The sequence below is a fragment of the Barbatula barbatula genome (genome assembly GCF_947034865.1).
Source record: "Barbatula barbatula genome assembly, chromosome: 3".
NCBI lineage: Eukaryota > Metazoa > Chordata > Actinopteri > Cypriniformes > Nemacheilidae > Barbatula > Barbatula barbatula.
The window spans coordinates 2,887,582-2,904,345 of NC_136764.1; the positions used below are offsets into that span (position 1 = coordinate 2,887,582).

The following is a 16,764-nucleotide window of genomic DNA, read 5'->3' on the forward strand; positions in this document are numbered from 1 at the left end:
CCCAGAGCTGATGAAGCGGTCAGACAGGCAGAGGAAAGGTTGCAAATATGATTTTGTATCATATTTTACATGTATTACTGGGTGCATTCCATATTTAAAACACACAAATATTGACATACTGATGTTTTTCTCATTATTATTACTATTTTTGTTTTAATTGTTTTAATTTTTTTTTTTGTGGCTTAAGGGGGGCGGCGCCCTAGCGCCCTCTATTGGCCGGCCGCCACTGCATAATATTGAGCCTCGTTTTAAAACACCGACAACCTTTAGTTTCATGTGTTCAGATTGTCATGTGTATGTGCGCCATCTTGTGGCCATTTTCAGTATTGAAGTTTGCGCAGTGTTGAGATTTAGATCGTGAACAAACTTTGCTTTGAGAAATATAAACCTGTAAGTGTATTTACTATCTGTAAGCGTTCATATGATGTGTTAATATAATATTGATTCTTTAATAAATATAAAATCATTTTTGTTAAAATATGTTCATTATGTCCTCAGTTGTATATTTATGTAATGCTGTACTGTGTGTATGCCACAAGGGGGCACTAAAGTTTAAGCCACAGACGACGCGTTTGAGTTATTATGTTTGTTCAAGTTGTTTTACGGTATTCTTACTGATGGCTGTCTGACCGTGAGACTGATGTGTCAGCAACGAAAAATAAAAATGCCAAGAGCGGCTAAAGATGATCTATCTGTCGTTTATTTGTTTCCCGAACACAACGCTAACTGCAACAACAGTGTAACAAAGTTCAACAATTTTAACACCTAAATAAAACGTGTCACAAAAGTTACCGTTTGGTCTGAATTTTTTTTTATTGCAAACACACATAATATTTATGTTTTACACTATTATAAAAATCATAAAGCACTTTGTTCTTTTTTTAAGTTTCAAAACATTTTATTGAGTTGCATATTTTTTAATATGGGGTGTTGTTTTTAAAAGGTTTTTAAAAGGTTTTACTGCAACATTACCTAATTGTTACCAAAATACAACGTTGTTAAACCATTTAATGTCTCATCAACATCATTCTCATATGACTGATATGTAATACTGTATGTACAGCTATATGTCACAATGGACAGTAATACACACAAATCAAATATAAACTAGACAAACAAACCTGTGTCTCCTTTCTGACCTTTTTGACCAGCAGCCCCATCTTTACCATCTCTGCAGGGGAGCCATTGTGTCCCGGTATACTGGGGACTCCAGGATAAACATTTACATTAATGCATTTGGCAAACGCTTTTAACCAAAGTGACTTACATTTGCATGATCCTATACATTTGTCTCTAAGTGCAATCCTCTGGATCGAGCCCAAGACCTTGATGTTGTTACCACCAAACTCTTCCCACTGAGCTGCAGGAAAGCTGCACAACTCTTCTCTGTCGCAGCTCATACATGCGGCCACAACTGCAGCTGGAGCAGCACAGAGACAGCAGGACTTTAACATCACCATCTTCTGCTCACTGTGGAAATAACAAGGTTTCTGTTTAAGCAGTATTTAAAGTGTCCACACTTGAGGGAGGGATATACAATATATATATTTTTTTATTATGATTATTAATTTAGTTTGATTATTAAAGTGATAATTGGCTTCAGTTTATAAAATGTTTATCAGTTTCCAAACATAAACAGTTAACAAATGATTGTTGAAATATAGACTTTTTCACTTCTTGTTGTCTTGATGTGACTTCAGAAAAATGTGTAGATAGTTTCTCTCTCCACTATAATAAATGTAAATAAATAATAAAACAATAACAACATACTTTAGCTTGTTAAACTTTAAGTTTGTTGTTTAGTTTTTAAACCAAATAAAATGTTTGAAAGAATCAGTTTAAAGTCATATAATCAGGATTATCAAGTCAGATACAAATGTTGTGGACAGGACGGGTCTTGAGTTCATGTTATCAGAATATAAACATTACAGCCGACCAATGAAATCACATTTACAGTATATGACATCACTTCAGGTATTTAGAGTTTTTAAAGTTGTTATTAGATTTGCATTTAAATGAAACAGAAACTAATTTATTCAAGAATAATAAAAGGTAACAACATTTTATCATTAATCAATAGAAAAGGTAGTTATTAGAAAATAAATATAATTTAATAGATTTTTTACATTTTTGAGACAAATCTCAAAATTGTCTTCTGGTCTGAGCCAGGTTTAATAAATTATAAGTTTATGAATTAAAGAGAAAAGTATAAATATGTGAACAAATACCTCAGGCATGATTTTACAAGTGTCTGTTTTAATCAACCGTAATCACTATATGAATATCAATATCTAACAATGAAGAAACATTTCTCCCTTTTTGGAAATAATCCAACATTTAATCATTTATGTGTAAAGGACTGGACATGTAGGCAGGTTAAAAAACCATATGCAGAAGTTTATTAAACAACAGTCCAGAAAGGGACGGTCAAAATACGGGGAAGGTCTACAATCCAAATGATCAGTTCAACCAAGCAAACAAGACATATATGATTGTAAAGGATAAACCAAAAGAACAGCCAAACTATTGTCATCACATAAGACATGCAATGAATAATGATATAATGCTTGGTACACAGGTGAACTGGCAATACCATGACAATGGAAAGCATGGCCACATACAGTATACATGAGACAAATATATAAAATGTTGAGTGAATAGCAAGGTTTTAGTATTTTGGAGAGAGCTCCCCCTGGTGGTTGGATGGGCATCTGTCCCACACATACACATGTCAATAGTGCAGAAGATTGTGACACGTTCTATCAGATTTTTATTTCACATATGACATGATGTGAATCATTACAACCAACATAATCCCATTCCCCATAATCCACCACGAGGGCACCACAGTCTTGTCCACCTTTATAGTCATCAGGCTGACCTGAACCCCACTTGGTAAAAGTCAAGAGCTGTCCATCAAGGTCATTAAAACTGCCCTTCTCTTTTTCTGTCTGTGACTCCAATGAACACCTTCTTACCACTCAAACCACTGGCAACAGATAATCTTAACAAACCTTGGATTTCAGCATCATCTTTTGGCAAAACGATCGTTCCACAAGCTGCTTTGCAGAACTTAATCCCCTGATCAAAACTGTCCAATAGGCCATCATAAGTGTAATATTTCTGCCCAACCCTTCTAAAAGTATTAAATCCTGAAGCCTTCTCCATCATGGTCATTTTGGCAGTTAGCTGCTGGATCTCAGATTTGAGGGACATTGTGTCACTTCCAGGATGACCTGAAAATACATTTTATCAAGATGCTTTATTGATTTATAGGCTGATATTCTGGACCACAATTTATGATGTTTGATACCTGGCAAACCAATTAAACCATAATGACCTCGTACTCCTTGGGGTCCAGGTGGTCCTGCTTTACCTGGCGGTCCTTGCACATCCATTCCTGTGACAGTAAAGCAAGCAAATGCCTGAATCTTTATCTCTCCCTCTGAAAAACACACTTAAACTCTCACACAAACCTGGCTCTCCCTTCTCTCCTTTAGGCCCAATGGCCCCGTCTTTTCCATCTCTACCGTCTCTTCCGGGCACACCATTGTGTCCAGGTGTTCCTGGTACTCCAGCAAGAGCAGGACAGTTCAGGTTCTGTGAACTCTGAGGTTCAGCTGCATTCAACAGTCCACACTGAATCAACAGAAGAACACCGAGGTACAGCGCCGCCATCTGCTAGTGTACAGTGGAAAAACTTCAGAAAACCTTTCAAGAACCTGAAAACAAACAATGCTTCTGGCTAGATTATTTTGCATTGATCTTCGTAAACACAACCACAAACTGGTATATTTCACTAATTTAACAATTTAGAGTAACACAACACAATAATTGTCAATTTAAGTCAAGTCAGCTTTATTTATATAGCGCTTTTTACAATGTTCATTATTACAAAGCAGCTGTACAAGTAAACATTGTAAAAATAAATTCCTCTATGCAGTGTTAATGAAATAAAACTATAAAATTCTAGCAGCCAGGCAAACAGTGCAATGCTAGTATGCTTACGGTGGCGAGGAACCCAAAACTCCATTGGAGGAGAAACAAACCCTCAGAGGGAAACCAGGCCTAACCAGCGGATCCCAGTTCCCCTCTGGCAAAAGCTGAAGCCTCTGCACAAGCTCAACAGTGCTTGCACAACAAGGCTAAATAGATTATCATTAATAATCTAATAGCGGCTAAAATTTTGTAGTTGTCACGTCCTTTGTCCAGCTCTATCATCACAGATTTTGTCAGGTCTGGGTATGGACTGTGTCCTGCCCGCTCTGGTACCCTTGGAACAATGAGACTGGCTGAGAGTAGAGGACTGTTCTGCACTCTTTGAAGCAACAAATGCATCAGTTGTTATTGGAAGTGTTCCTGGTTGCGGTTGATCTGACTAGTGCAGCCTAAACCTTCATAATATTTATATTATAATAGTGTAGTGTATGCAAGATTAGTCCCCAAAGACTACAAGAGGGCCGCGGTCCTCCGGGAATGATGAGATTTAAATATACAGGAAAACTAAACCAGACACAGGTGAAACTAACGATTGACTATATGAACAATAAACAGAACCTGAACGTGACACTTATAGATTATAAATGTTATTTTTTCTGGAACAGAGAAACAGTTTGATGCTGCAATGCTGGACATTAGTCTGATTTGAAAATATATCGTCTCATAGTAAGGTAGACAGTCACAAGATACAGATATTCGGTGAACCATTTAAAAGCTTGGCATACTCTTTTGACAAAATTGCACGGATCAGATATTTACTGTCAACAGATATATTACGCAATTATATTATCATGTAAATGTCTCATGCAATTTACATTTCTTTCAGTAAACACATTATAAAGCATTCAGTATTCAAAGATGGTAGTTTCTTACATGACTGACTTAATTGTTAATTGTTAATTATGTGATGTGATGGAAATATCGATCAAATGAATAAACAAACATTCACTTTAAAATATTTCAGGTTTTATGTTGTTTTATGTTTGTGTTGTTTGGTACCGTTTCATTATTGTCAGCTGGAAATAACTTTCTAAACATACCTGGTTTAATGGAGCTGAGCTCAGATGATCGCCAGTGTCAGATGCATAAAAACACAAAATGGAAAAGGAAAGAGTCTTCTAGCTTTAAGTGTGAGAGGCTTGTGGTGAAATGATGATCTAAACAAACCGACTTTACTTTTAAGATGTGCTGCTTGCACAACGTGCACACGTCTGAAGATAAGCAGAGCAACTGTGTGCATGGCACCACAAGAATGAGACGAGAAACACTGAATGATACAAAGCAGATGGTAAAATTACGTATATAGTACCACAGCGTTATGTTCTCTGACCCGAATCACAGTTTGTAAATGTCAAGAGATTCACTTCTGTGTCCACAAACTGTCCTTCTGTATCTCTGACTTTTCTCCAATAAATGGATTTATCGCAATGTACTGAAGTGAAAAACTGACCTCTTGTAATTGATGACAATGTTTAAAGAAGAAGAAACCAGCTGTGCTTTATTTTCTTTTTTTGTTGCTTTATTTTAGTTGATATGTTTTAATAGGCCTATATCATTTACATTGTAAATAGAGAATGTGAAGCTATGATATGGAGCATTGCATGCTGGGACAGCACCATCAGTTTTACAGGATCGCTCTCTGCTAGTCTTGTTGTTTTTATTACCTGCATTGATATTGATTACAATTTGGATTGAAGGAGCCGCTTCATCCAAAAGCAAGACCAACACAAGGTGTAAAAGCAAGTTTTGTGTGCTAGTACACACACACACACACACACACACACACAGATTGTTGAAATGGAGATTGCTGAGAGGAGGTTGAAGAGAAAAGTGATTCAGTTTAGATTCATGCGCAATGAAACATGAAGATACTGAGGAACAAACAGGTTACCCACATTTCAACAGTACAGCATATACAGATCCATAAACATTAAATACTCTGTCTATGTTTGTATCGTTGTTCTGTATCTAAGAAACACTGGCGGGGAATGGTCAGAGAATGATTGTATTTTTCTTTTAAAGAACATGAAACATCGCTAAACGAATGACGTTTCTCATTTAATTTTAGATCTGTTGGAACTTTGAGATGAAAGTGATAAACTGGAGTGAAAGAAACACGTCAGTTTCAGAAAACTCAAAATGTATAAACGGGAGAAACATCTTCTGGATGCTCGCAGATGACAGACACCTCTTCAAAAACAGAAGTCAAGAAATGTTCCACTTTTCCTGTAATTGTGAAGATGTTGTATCTGGTCATCTGTTACCGTCACATGTACAGATCCGCTGGTGCTTGCCAAAGCAAAACCTACGTAAAGAACATCTACCTAAAAATTGTAGATGAAAGGTAGAATTGCTTAACGTGAAGCTTTTTTAAGACATCTGAACATCTGAATTTTTTATAATTTTATCAAAAGATACCCTGCGGGGGTGTGAACTGAACTGGGTGTCCCTTAAAATAAGAGAACATAATAAGCATAAACCATGAGATCGTGCAATATAAATAACTTAATAAATGTTTACTTTATGATAGCAAGAAATGGGTTACAAAATCTTGACTTACTGACAGTCTGTTCATGCATTGAACTCATGCTCGACATAGAGATGGATGAACCTGTGGGAGTCTAAGACATAAATAAAATATCCAACACACGGAACGGTTCTGCACGATGGTGGAAAAGCGGTCAATGTTTGGGGGAGAGCAGGTCTACCAGTAAACATGGTTAAGATAATACAATACAATCTACCTGACAGCTCTAGAGCGCGGTGTGACTGTGGAAAGTAAAAACACAACACATAAAGTTTAGTCTTTTAGTTTAATAAGTGCAGTTTATTTCTCAAATTATAAAGCGTTAGTACCTGGTGATGTCACAGCCACTGGAAGAGTCATCCTTGGAGTACCTCTATATATGGAAAGACGTGAATTCTGTGAATGTGTGTTATAACATACTGTAACAATATTATGGCCACACATATGATCATAGACAATAATCTGTGTTTACCCATTAATCTGAAACCTCCCAGGAGATGTCTGTATGGGTGTTACGGACATACAAGACACGGAGATCAGGATATACAAAATGGAGGATTTATTAACAGATACTTAAACTGGAGGAAAACACTGGAGTCTGAAGATGACGAGACGATGGAGACGACGGAGAACACAGAGACGATGGAGACAAGGGGAACACTGGAGACGATGGAGAATCTTGCTGCGGAGAGGTAGGTAGAGAGAGTCCTTGATGTCTGTGTAGCATTAACGAGACCGGACGGTGACTGTGTGTTTGTGTGTTGCTTAAATGCTGATGGTGAAGAGGTGATGATGATCTTCAGGTGCAGGTGATTAGTATTCCGGAGAGATTGCGTGTGGTGCTTGAGTGAGGTTGGAGTTCGGTGTGCCTGTAACATTACCCCCCCCTCCACGGCCTGCTCCTGAGGGCCGAGGACCCCGACGACGTGGTGGTCGACCTCTACCTCGGGGTGCTGGTCGATCCGGATGAGCTGCATGAAAGGCTTCAAGCAAATTGGGGTCAAGTATGTCGTTTCTAGTCACCCATGAGCGTTCCTCAGGACCGTATCCTTCCCAATCTACCAAGTATTCGAGCACACCACCGCGTCGCCGGGAGTCCAAGATATCCTTCACCAGGTAGGCTGTTCCGTCTTCCAAGATGAGTGGAAGGGGGGGCTCCGGGGTGGAATCGGATTCTGGGAAAACAGAAACAGAAGGGTGGTGAGGTTTTAGTAGTGATACGTGGAATGTGGGATGAATCCGGTAGTGTGGTGGAAGTTGGAGTTTGTAGGTGACAGGATTGATCTGCTGGATGATGGGAAACGGGCCAATGAACCTGGGACTCAGCTTCTTACAGGGCTTACGTAGGCGGATGTCCCGAGTGGACAGCCAGACCTTCTGCCCTACTTGGAATGATGGGGCTTCGGAACGGCGAAGGTCAGCTGTCATCCTACGTCTGCGAAGTGCACGTTGCAATTGTTGGTGTGCTGAGTCCCAGACCCTCTCACTCTCCCGGAACCAGTAATCGACCGCTGGTACATCAGATGTTTCTCCGTACCAGGGAAACAGTGGAGGTTGATAACCGAGTACGCACTGGAATGGAGTGAGTCCAGTAGACGGTTGACGGAGGGAATTCTGTGCGTACTCGGCCCACCCAAGAAACTGGTTCCAGGAGTTCTGGTGGCCATGACAGAATGTGCGAAGGAAGCGCCCAATCTCCTGGATCTTCCTCTCTGTCTGTCCGTTGGATTGGGGATGATATCCAGATGACAGGCTGACGGTCACACCTAGGAGTTTCAGAAAGGCTTTCCATACTCTTGAGATGAATTGAGGACCTCGATCCGAGACGACGTCCTCAGGTATTCCGAAGTAGCGGAATACATTGTTGAACATGATTTCCGCCGTTTCCATGGCGGTAGGTAAATTCTTTAAGGGAATCAAGCGACATGATTTTGAGAAGCGATCAACTACCACAAAAATGCAGGTGTAACCCTCGGATGCTGGGAGGTTCGTGATGAAGTCAACTCCTAGGTGTGACCAAGGTCTGTTGGGAACAGGCAGAGGATGCAGTTTTCCGGAAGGGAGATGGCGAGGGCTTTTCGAAATGGCACATTCCTTGCAACCTTGCACGTATCTACGGATGTCGGCTGCCATGTGTGGCCACCAGAAGCGCTCCTTCAGCAGCGAGAGGGTTTCATTGACCCCTGGGTGGCCAGTGCCCAAAGATGAATGTGAAGAATGGATGAGATTCTTACGGTGAGTACGGGTGACATATTGTACTCCTGGGGGACAGCCCGGCGGAGTGTGGGTGGAGGCATTGGAGGAGGGTAAAGTCTCTTCAGACCAGACGATGGGGTTTACAAATACTTTCTCAGGAACTATAGGCTCATCATCTTCTCTTCTCTCCTCCGGACTGTAGATACGAGATAATGCGTCTGCCTTGATATTCTTGGATCCTGGACGATATGAAATCGTGAACTGGAAGCGAGTGAAGAATAGCGCCCATCGTGCCTGGCGTGGGTTGAGACGCTTAGCTTCACGTAGATAACCCAGGTTTTTATGGTCGGTTAGCACAAGAAAGGGATGTTTAGCACCCTCCAGCCAATGTCTCCATTCCTCGAGAGCCAGCTTGATGGCAAGAAGTTCTCTATTTCCAATATCATAGTTAATCTCCGCCGGGCTGAGTTTACGGGAAAAAAAGGCACATGGGTGGAGTCGGCTAGGGTTCCCCTGCTGCTGTGATAGGACTGCTCCTACTCCGGTGGTTGACGCATCGACCTCGACCACGAAAGGGATCTCTGGATTTGGGTGAACAAGGAGGGGAGCTGTGGTGAACGTGGTTTTGAGGGTTTCGAATGCTTTGGTGGCTTCTGTGGACCAGAGTAGAGACTTGGGTTGTTTCCGGAGCAGATGAGTGAGTGGACTGGCGATGGAACTGTAGTTTCGAATAAATCTTCGGTAGAAGTTCGCGAAACCAAGGAATCTCTGGAGTTGTTTTACATTGGAGGGAGTGGGCCAAGATCTGATTGCTTCCACCTTCCTCTCGTCCATCCGAATGCCACTGTGGTCGATGATGTAACCCAGGAACTGCACTGAGGGCTGATGGAACGAGCATTTTTCCGCTTTAAGGAAGAGGTGAAACTTTCGTAGGCGTTGGAGGACCTCCGCAACGTGACGGCGATGATCCACCAGATTCCGGGAGTAGATGAGGATGTCGTCGATATATACCAGGACGGACTTGTGGAGAAAATCCCGAAGCACTTCGTGAATGAAGTCTTGGAATACTGAGGGGGCGTTGGCCAATCCGTAAGGCATCACAAGGTATTCGTAGTGTCCCGTAGGTGTCACGAAGGCAGTTTTCCATTCATCCCCCTCGCGTATCCGGATCAGATTATATGCGCTGCGGAGGTCCAACTTCGTAAACACCGTGGCACCACGGAGATGCTCTAGAGCTGCAGGTACGAGAGGAAGGGGGTAACGGAACTTCACAGTAATCTTATTGAGAGCTCGATAGTCAATGCATGGTCTCAAACCTCCGTCTTTTTTCGCAACAAAGAAGAAACTGGAAGCAGCAGGGGAAGTAGAAGGACGTATGTAACCTTGATTCAATGCCTCTTTGATATACTCCACCATGGCCTTCTCTTCTGGACGTGATAGTGGATAAATCCGTCTACGGGGCACTGGCTCACCTGGCAGCAGATCAATTGCACAGTCCCATGGCCGGTGTGGAGGCAGCTTGGATGCGCGTGTGGGACAGAAGACGTCACTGAAGGGGGCGTAACAGGTGGGAATATCCACGGAAAGTTTCTCTACCGGGCTTTCGATGGACGTGGAGCACAGGGTCATGGGATGAATATATGGTCTGACAGGAACTGGAAGAGTCGAGAAACAATCCGGGAAACAGTTATCACCCCACTTCAGAATTTCCCCTGTCCTCCAGCAAATGACAGGGTTATGCTGCTCCAACCACGGACGCCCTAGAACGATGTCAGCAGTAGATTCCTCCAGAACCAGCAGATGTTGTTCCTCCTCATGCAGAAGACCCACTCGGAGTAGTAGTGGACCCACAGATGTTCGTACTTGACGGCGGCTGAGAGGTTTACCAGTTATGGATTGGACTTGGTAAATGGACGGTGTTGCTGTCGTCTTGAGCTTGAGCTGGTGGCAGAGGGAGCCCGAGATGAAGTTCCCGGCTGACCCTGAATCGAGGAGAGCGATGACTGTAATAGACACGTCAGACGCAGTAAGACATACAGCGGTAGTGAGTGGTTTCATTTGCTTTAGAGACGGAATGATGGCACTCACCAGTGGACGAGGAGGACGAATGGGGCATTCGGTAATGTAATGCCCGGGTGTACCACAGTATAAACATAGACACTGAGTCAGCCGTCTCTGCCGCTCAGCCATGGTCAATCGGGAACTATCCACTTGCATGGGTTTGTGGGCTGGTTCTGGAGGACTGACACTCTCTGGTCGGCGAGGAGGCGGGAGGCAGTATGGCTGGCCCTGGTGTTCTTCCTCACACGACTGCATACGAGTGGCGAAGCGTATTGAAAGTTGAATGAAGCGTTCCAGGCCGATGGTATCCTCGTATGCAGCGAGATGCAACCGCACCCGAGGATCCAATCCTTGACGATATGTGGTCAGAAGAGATTGCTCATTCCACCCACTGGCAGCAGCTAAAGTACGAAACTGGATAGCATATTCGGTGATAGACTTTGTACCTTGTTTCAGATGATATAACTGTTCTCCTATGGCTGAATCCCAGGAAGGTTTACCGAAAACTTCTTTAAAATGAGCGAGGAATTCGGAAAGAGATTGGGTAAGCGGGCTGTTTTGAGACCAGAGAGGTTCTGCCCACCGAAGAGCTTTATCTGACAGTTGAGATATGATGAAGGCTACCTTTGATCGTTCCGTGGGAAAAAGGTGCGGCTGCATCTCCAGGACCAGCGAGCATTGAAGCAAAAACCCGTTGCAATCCTCCGCCGAACCAGAGAAGGGCGCCGGTTTGGCCATGGGACTGGCGTTTACCGGAGGCGAGAATGAAGCGGTGGTCCTGCTTGTGGTGCCCGTTGGTGCTGGTGAGGTGAGTGTCTGACGGAGAATGTCAACCAGTTCTTGGAATGGATCCGGAGCACTCATGCCGTTAGTCTGTAGCGGTCCGGTCTTCTGTTACGGACATACAAGACACGGAGATCAGGATATACAAAATGGAGGATTTATTAACAGATACTTAAACTGGAGGAAAACACTGGAGTCTGAAGATGACGAGACGATGGAGACGACGGAGAACACAGAGACGATGGAGACAAGGGGAACACTGGAGACGATGGAGAATCTTGCTGCGGAGAGGTAGGTAGAGAGAGTCCTTGATGTCTGTGTAGCATTAACGAGACCGGACGGTGACTGTGTGTTTGTGTGTTGCTTAAATGCTGATGGTGATGAGGTGATGATGATCTTCAGGTGCAGGTGATTAGTATTCCGGAGAGATTGCGTGTGGTGCTTGAGTGAGGTTGGAGTTCGGTGTGCCTGTAACAATGGGGCAAAACACATTAACATTAAAGAATGAGTCAAGAGCGAATACAACTAATGTAAACTGATATTTCTCACCCTCCTTTGAGAGAGAGGTTTCTTGAGCTCTTCATTCTCTCTTATCAGCTCAGACACTTGCCTTTAATAAAACACAAATAGATACAAATTAAAAGTTATGTTAAAGTTAATATTTCAGATATTCAACAAGAAATGAGCACCTTTAGAGCTGATCATTGACATCTTTAAGCCTTCGCTCCAGCTCTGCAGACTTGCTTCTATAGAAAGCTATGACACGTTCCTTCTGCCTTTTCTGAAAAACGGCAACCTGAAACACATCTGAACTTTCAATAGGTGAGAATTGTTACCACGAATTGTAACGGCAGACCCTAAATTTCACTTTATTTACTTCATTTTATGAAACATATGCTATGAAAATGGAATAAGCCCCATGAAGCAGTGCGTTACAGTGCATTTTATAACAACTAAGGGGGCTTTATACATATATATATATATTCATATTTAATTTGTCAAAAAAAACCTAGCAAAATGATTCGGGGCATCCGGGTGACCGTGTGTTATTAGTTTTGAGAGGTTGTTATATGGGAATAACAGACCTGCAAATGTCCAGACTGGCCAATCAGAACCAAGCGTTCCAACGAGTCGTGTAATAAGTGTCTGATAAAACGACTGATACCTGTGCGATATGATCCAGTCGAGTCTGCAGGAGTTTCACTGGATCTGTGAAATACATCTTTTCCTGCGGTTTCATCTTCACAATAATGAAAGGAATATGCAGGAAACAAAAGAGACGAGAAAAGCTGATAAATAAACAAAACCTTCACTTGGGCTTTCGACTGTTTTGCCAATTTGCAACGATTGTCCCCTGAAAGCAAACTACACCTGACAGACGTCTGCATTCACATCTGGAAGACATTGTGTGCTCATCTGCAAATGGGCCAGACACGGATACAGATGACTGCCTTAACAGTTTATTCTAAGCGGTTTATGCGACCGGCACCAGATTAAACACCATCTTTGTTTTCTTAACCAAACTAAATATGTCTCACAAAAGTATTATTATAATAGCAGTAAAACTACCACTGTAGTTCAGAAGCCAATTACCCGCAGCGAAAGGAAACACTACACAACACTGCGAAAGTGCACCAATGCGTGCGTGCGTGCGTGCGTGCGTGCGTGCGTGCGTGCGTGCGTGCGTGCGTGCGTGCGTGCGTGCGTGCGTGCGTGCGTGCGTGCGTGCGTGCGTGCGTGCGTGCGTGCGTGCGTGCGTGCGTGCGTGCGTGCGTGCGTGCGTGCGTGCGTGCGTGCGTGCGTGCGTGCGTGCGTGCGTGCGTGCGTGACATTATGTTTGAGCTCTTTCAAGGCTCCTCATCCGTCATTACACGTAACGGGTGAAAGTGAAACTGAAGCCATTTTACAATGAGAAGAATGTGTTTAGGGATACGACCTTGAACTAGGAGCTCTCGCCGATGCAATCCACCACTTTATCATAAAGAGACTGGAGACGCTAATGCTGCCAGTGGAAGGACGACACAGCAGGTCCCTGTGTATCCTCTGTGCTGGATGTGAGGCCCTCTATCGGTGGACTCTTAACATGATAACCGGTGATCTCATCTGCGCCCTCTGTGCCTGACTTACGCTTGTCTGCTATGATCGTGGACTAATCTCGCCTGCACCAGAGAAAGGGAGGTGACGTGTTTTATATGATGACTGATGCTTTTTATATTTAAGAAAGAATTGTGTGTTAACTGCCATCCGAGTGTTTAACTTTATTTACATCGCGTTTATTGTTGTGTTGTTTTTTGTATTGAACTATTGCTCCTGTGTGACATATCGCTCATTATTGCTCCCTGAATTCTTCATAAGTCGCTTTGGATAAAATCGTCTGAAAAATGACTAAATGTAAATGTTATTCTTGTCATTTGGAAGCGTGTTTATAAACAGTCATATGTGACTTGTTTGCCGATTCTCTTGTGAAAATACTCGATATAATGTCTAAGTGAAAGTGGAAAGATTCTTCCTGCACCATTTGTCTGGCAACAGATCAAGTCCAGGGGCGGATGACCACAAATCTCTTTAGGTTTCTAAAATGAAGTCAAAATCCAGTCCGCTATTTAAACTCTGTATTACTCCACTCCAGTAACTTAACAGAGGAAGACCTTTAGTTAAAAATAGAGGTAAATTAAATGTGTGCAAATTAAAATGCTGAATCTTCTGAAAGTTAACATGCTTTTTAAATCGGTCATTATTACAGTGCCTACATTTGCTATGTTATGGTTTCAAAATATAAAGAACACTTAGAAAATAGTAATATAGTCGCCATAAATGGGGAAAACCTCTCATTGGGGACCAAGCCCATAGTATTGGGTTAAGCCCCCAATGTCTGCAACATCTGGCTCCGCCCCTTCAGTCCATGTTAGAAATGTAAAGCACAATCAACAATAATATGAGACACTTCAATGTTTAAAAGATGAAATGTGCAGTTTAGCTGAGGATGACTGGTTTAAAGAAGTGTCTAACACAGTGTTTATATTTGCAGGATCAATGAATCTCTCCAGAAGGATTAAAAGGTGAGATGAGTAAAGATTTTAATATACAAATTTGTCCTTTTTAACTGCAATTGAGAAACGTGTTACATGTGTTTGGTTTGTCTGATAGCTGTCAGAGTTTATACTTAAAACAACTTTCATTTCAAATTAATATTAGTTTGTGTGGGGAGGGGTTTCTTTTGTTTTCTTTATTGTTTGTATTATTAAATTCTCTTTAGATAAGCAAAGTTCATATCTCACTATAGCACAGAGGAGGAATCACATTTTAATCTTACTGTATCACTTGCAAAGGGATTTTAAAAGGTTGGACTACAGACAGATTTAGTTTTCTTGCTTCAAACTGGGATGTACGAGATTTAGCTAAATTTATACATAAAATATATATTTCATGTATGCAATATAGTTGTACTTACAAATATGTTGAACTATAATAGTTTATCTTAGCAGAAATTACTTTTTACTTTATTTTCTGAATATTGTTGTTCATATATCCTATATTTATTCTAATATACTATACAAATGTATCACATTACTGATACATTACATAAACTCATTACATATATGTTGTTTTAGTTTGACTGGTGGAGAATCTCCTAAACCCAGCTGTGTGTCCATGAAGAGTGAAGCATCAATGGATGATCCAGTTAACTTCAGTTCAGGAGACTGTGATGATCCAGATGTGAGGTGAGAACAGTCTGATGGTTTAGACGAGTAAATCACTTCATCAGTCTTTATTCTCTGATCTGAGTCTGTGCTGTTGATGTTACTGCAGATATTCACTGAACACTTTACTGACAGATACACACATTAATCCATGTGTTCACTGTATGAAACACATATTTCATTTATTGTTACATTACAGAAACACAACAAATGTCTCAATCAAAGGGAAGAACATGGATTCTGTTTTCCAGGTGAGTGTGTGTGTGTGTCTGTGTGTGTGTGTGTGTGTGTGTGTGTGTGTGTGTCTGTGTGTGTGTGTGTGTGTGTGTGTGTGTGCGCGCGTTTGTCTGTGTGTGTGTGTGTGTGTGTGTTGGTGTGTTTGTGTGTGTGCGTTTGTCTGTGTGTAAAGTTGAGAAATGGATGCAAAGCAATTACTGTGTAACAACCGTTTATATATAAATATTTATTAGGGATAAATATTTTTTTACAGTATTCTCTTTTAAAGAATGTGTCTTTTTTAGAATTTTGCTTTAATTAACAATCATTTATTTGATTTACATTCAATATCATGTTTCATTCACAGTTTATTCAGAAATGTAGATGCTCTTCTTCAAATGAAGCTTTAAAATAATTTTACCCCAAAATATGTTAATAAGCCCAAAATCAAATCTGTATGTTTAAGGGGCGTTTCATGAGATTATTTTACTGTCAGTCGTACTGCAGCTTTACACAGATTACTGTTATTATTACTGATGATTCTGAAACATGTTTAGATGTTTAGTTTCAAACTGATTCATTGTAGTAAGAAGTCACGATCATATTGATTTTAAATAGATCTCAGTGTGTTATCAATGCTTATGTGTATTTGATGCTTTGAGAATCATTTGAAGGCAAAATATGAATTAAAGAAAATATGATTTTGTTTGTGTAGTTTTGATGTGTGTTTATAGTGTTTAAAGTGTTACAGGTTTCATGAAATGAGGTTCAAGCAATTTAGAAAAAAAACTGTGTTCACTAAAATGAGCATTAAAACCTTTTTCTGCCCTCATAAGAAAACAAAATCATGTGTGTTTGAATAATGTTTTCAGGAGCTTGAGCACAAACTCGTCTCTCTGATGAAGAAAGAGCTGAAGATCTTCAAGAGTCTACTGAGTCCAGATTACCCATCATGCTCTGAGAGAGAAGAGGAGGATGATGAAGATCAGATCAGAGTCAGAGAGATGTTTCTGAAGATCACACTGAACGTCCTGAGGAAGATGAAGCAGACAGACCTCGCTGACAAACTACAGACCAGTAAGAGCTCTCAGTCATGTGACTATGACATCACTTTACCTTCAGACGAACAGACACAGTGTCTGTATTTACTGATGATTATTAGTGAAAATACATTTACAGTTAATAAATCAACAGAATAGAACCATGAAGCTTTTTGTGTTCATCTAATGTCATGATCAGCAAAATCTTAAAACACTCTTAAGGTCAAATATAATAACAAAT

At 41.3% G+C, this 16,764-nt stretch overlaps 3 protein-coding genes across 8 annotated transcripts in view; 2 read left to right on the forward strand and 1 right to left on the reverse strand.

Moving 5' to 3' along the window:
• Positions 1-16,764, forward strand: part of LOC306891677 (NLR family CARD domain-containing protein 3-like) — a 269,541-nt gene that overhangs the window by 193,405 nt on the left and 59,372 nt on the right. The gene's annotated exons all lie outside the window — the stretch shown is intronic.
• LOC306891731 (uncharacterized protein) lies at positions 2,372-5,253 on the reverse strand. Of its 5 annotated transcripts, none has more exons than XM_079452232.1 (4): positions 5,040-5,253; positions 3,477-3,722; positions 3,341-3,400; positions 2,372-3,236 (listed from the first exon to the last, which is right to left on the reverse strand). In XM_079452232.1, the coding sequence occupies exons 2-4, from the start codon at positions 3,676-3,678 to the stop codon at positions 2,926-2,928; spliced, it is 573 nt and encodes a 190-aa protein (XP_079308358.1). In that variant the 5' UTR covers positions 3,679-3,722; positions 5,040-5,253; the 3' UTR covers positions 2,372-2,925. The 5 variants fall into 5 exon arrangements, with proteins under 5 accessions (XP_079308358.1, XP_079308355.1, XP_079308359.1 ...); XM_079452229.1 differs by having other exon boundaries at positions 3,314-3,400; positions 5,040-5,231; XM_079452233.1 differs by having other exon boundaries at positions 3,477-3,681; positions 5,040-5,212.
• The window catches only part of LOC306891693 (NLR family CARD domain-containing protein 3-like), a 32,888-nt gene continuing 29,483 nt past the window's right edge, over positions 13,360-16,764 (forward strand). Inside the window, exons 1-5 of one of the 2 annotated variants that reach the window (XM_079452166.1) lie at positions 13,392-13,744; positions 14,595-14,625; positions 15,178-15,288; positions 15,467-15,518; positions 16,356-16,560. In XM_079452166.1, coding sequence (XP_079308292.1) covers positions 14,600-14,625; positions 15,178-15,288; positions 15,467-15,518; positions 16,356-16,560 — 394 coding nt within the window. In that variant the 5' untranslated portion in view covers positions 13,392-13,744; positions 14,595-14,599. Of the gene's footprint in view, positions 14,626-15,177; positions 15,289-15,466; positions 15,519-16,355; positions 16,561-16,764 lie in introns of both variants that reach the window. The other variant, XM_079452165.1, reaches the window with a different exon arrangement.

Coding starts and splice junctions, on each gene's coding strand:
- LOC306891731 (XM_079452229.1), bottom strand. CDS start 3,678: ATGGCGGCGCTGTACCTCGGTGTTCTTCTGTTGATTCAGTGTGGACTG. Junction 3,401..3,476: donor AGGAGAGAAGGGAGAGCCAG/GTTTGTGTGAGA, acceptor TTACTGTCACAG/GAATGGATGTGCAAGGACCG. Junction 3,237..3,313: donor TGGTTTAATTGGTTTGCCAG/GTATCAAACATC, acceptor ATGTATTTTCAG/GTCATCCTGGAAGTGACACA.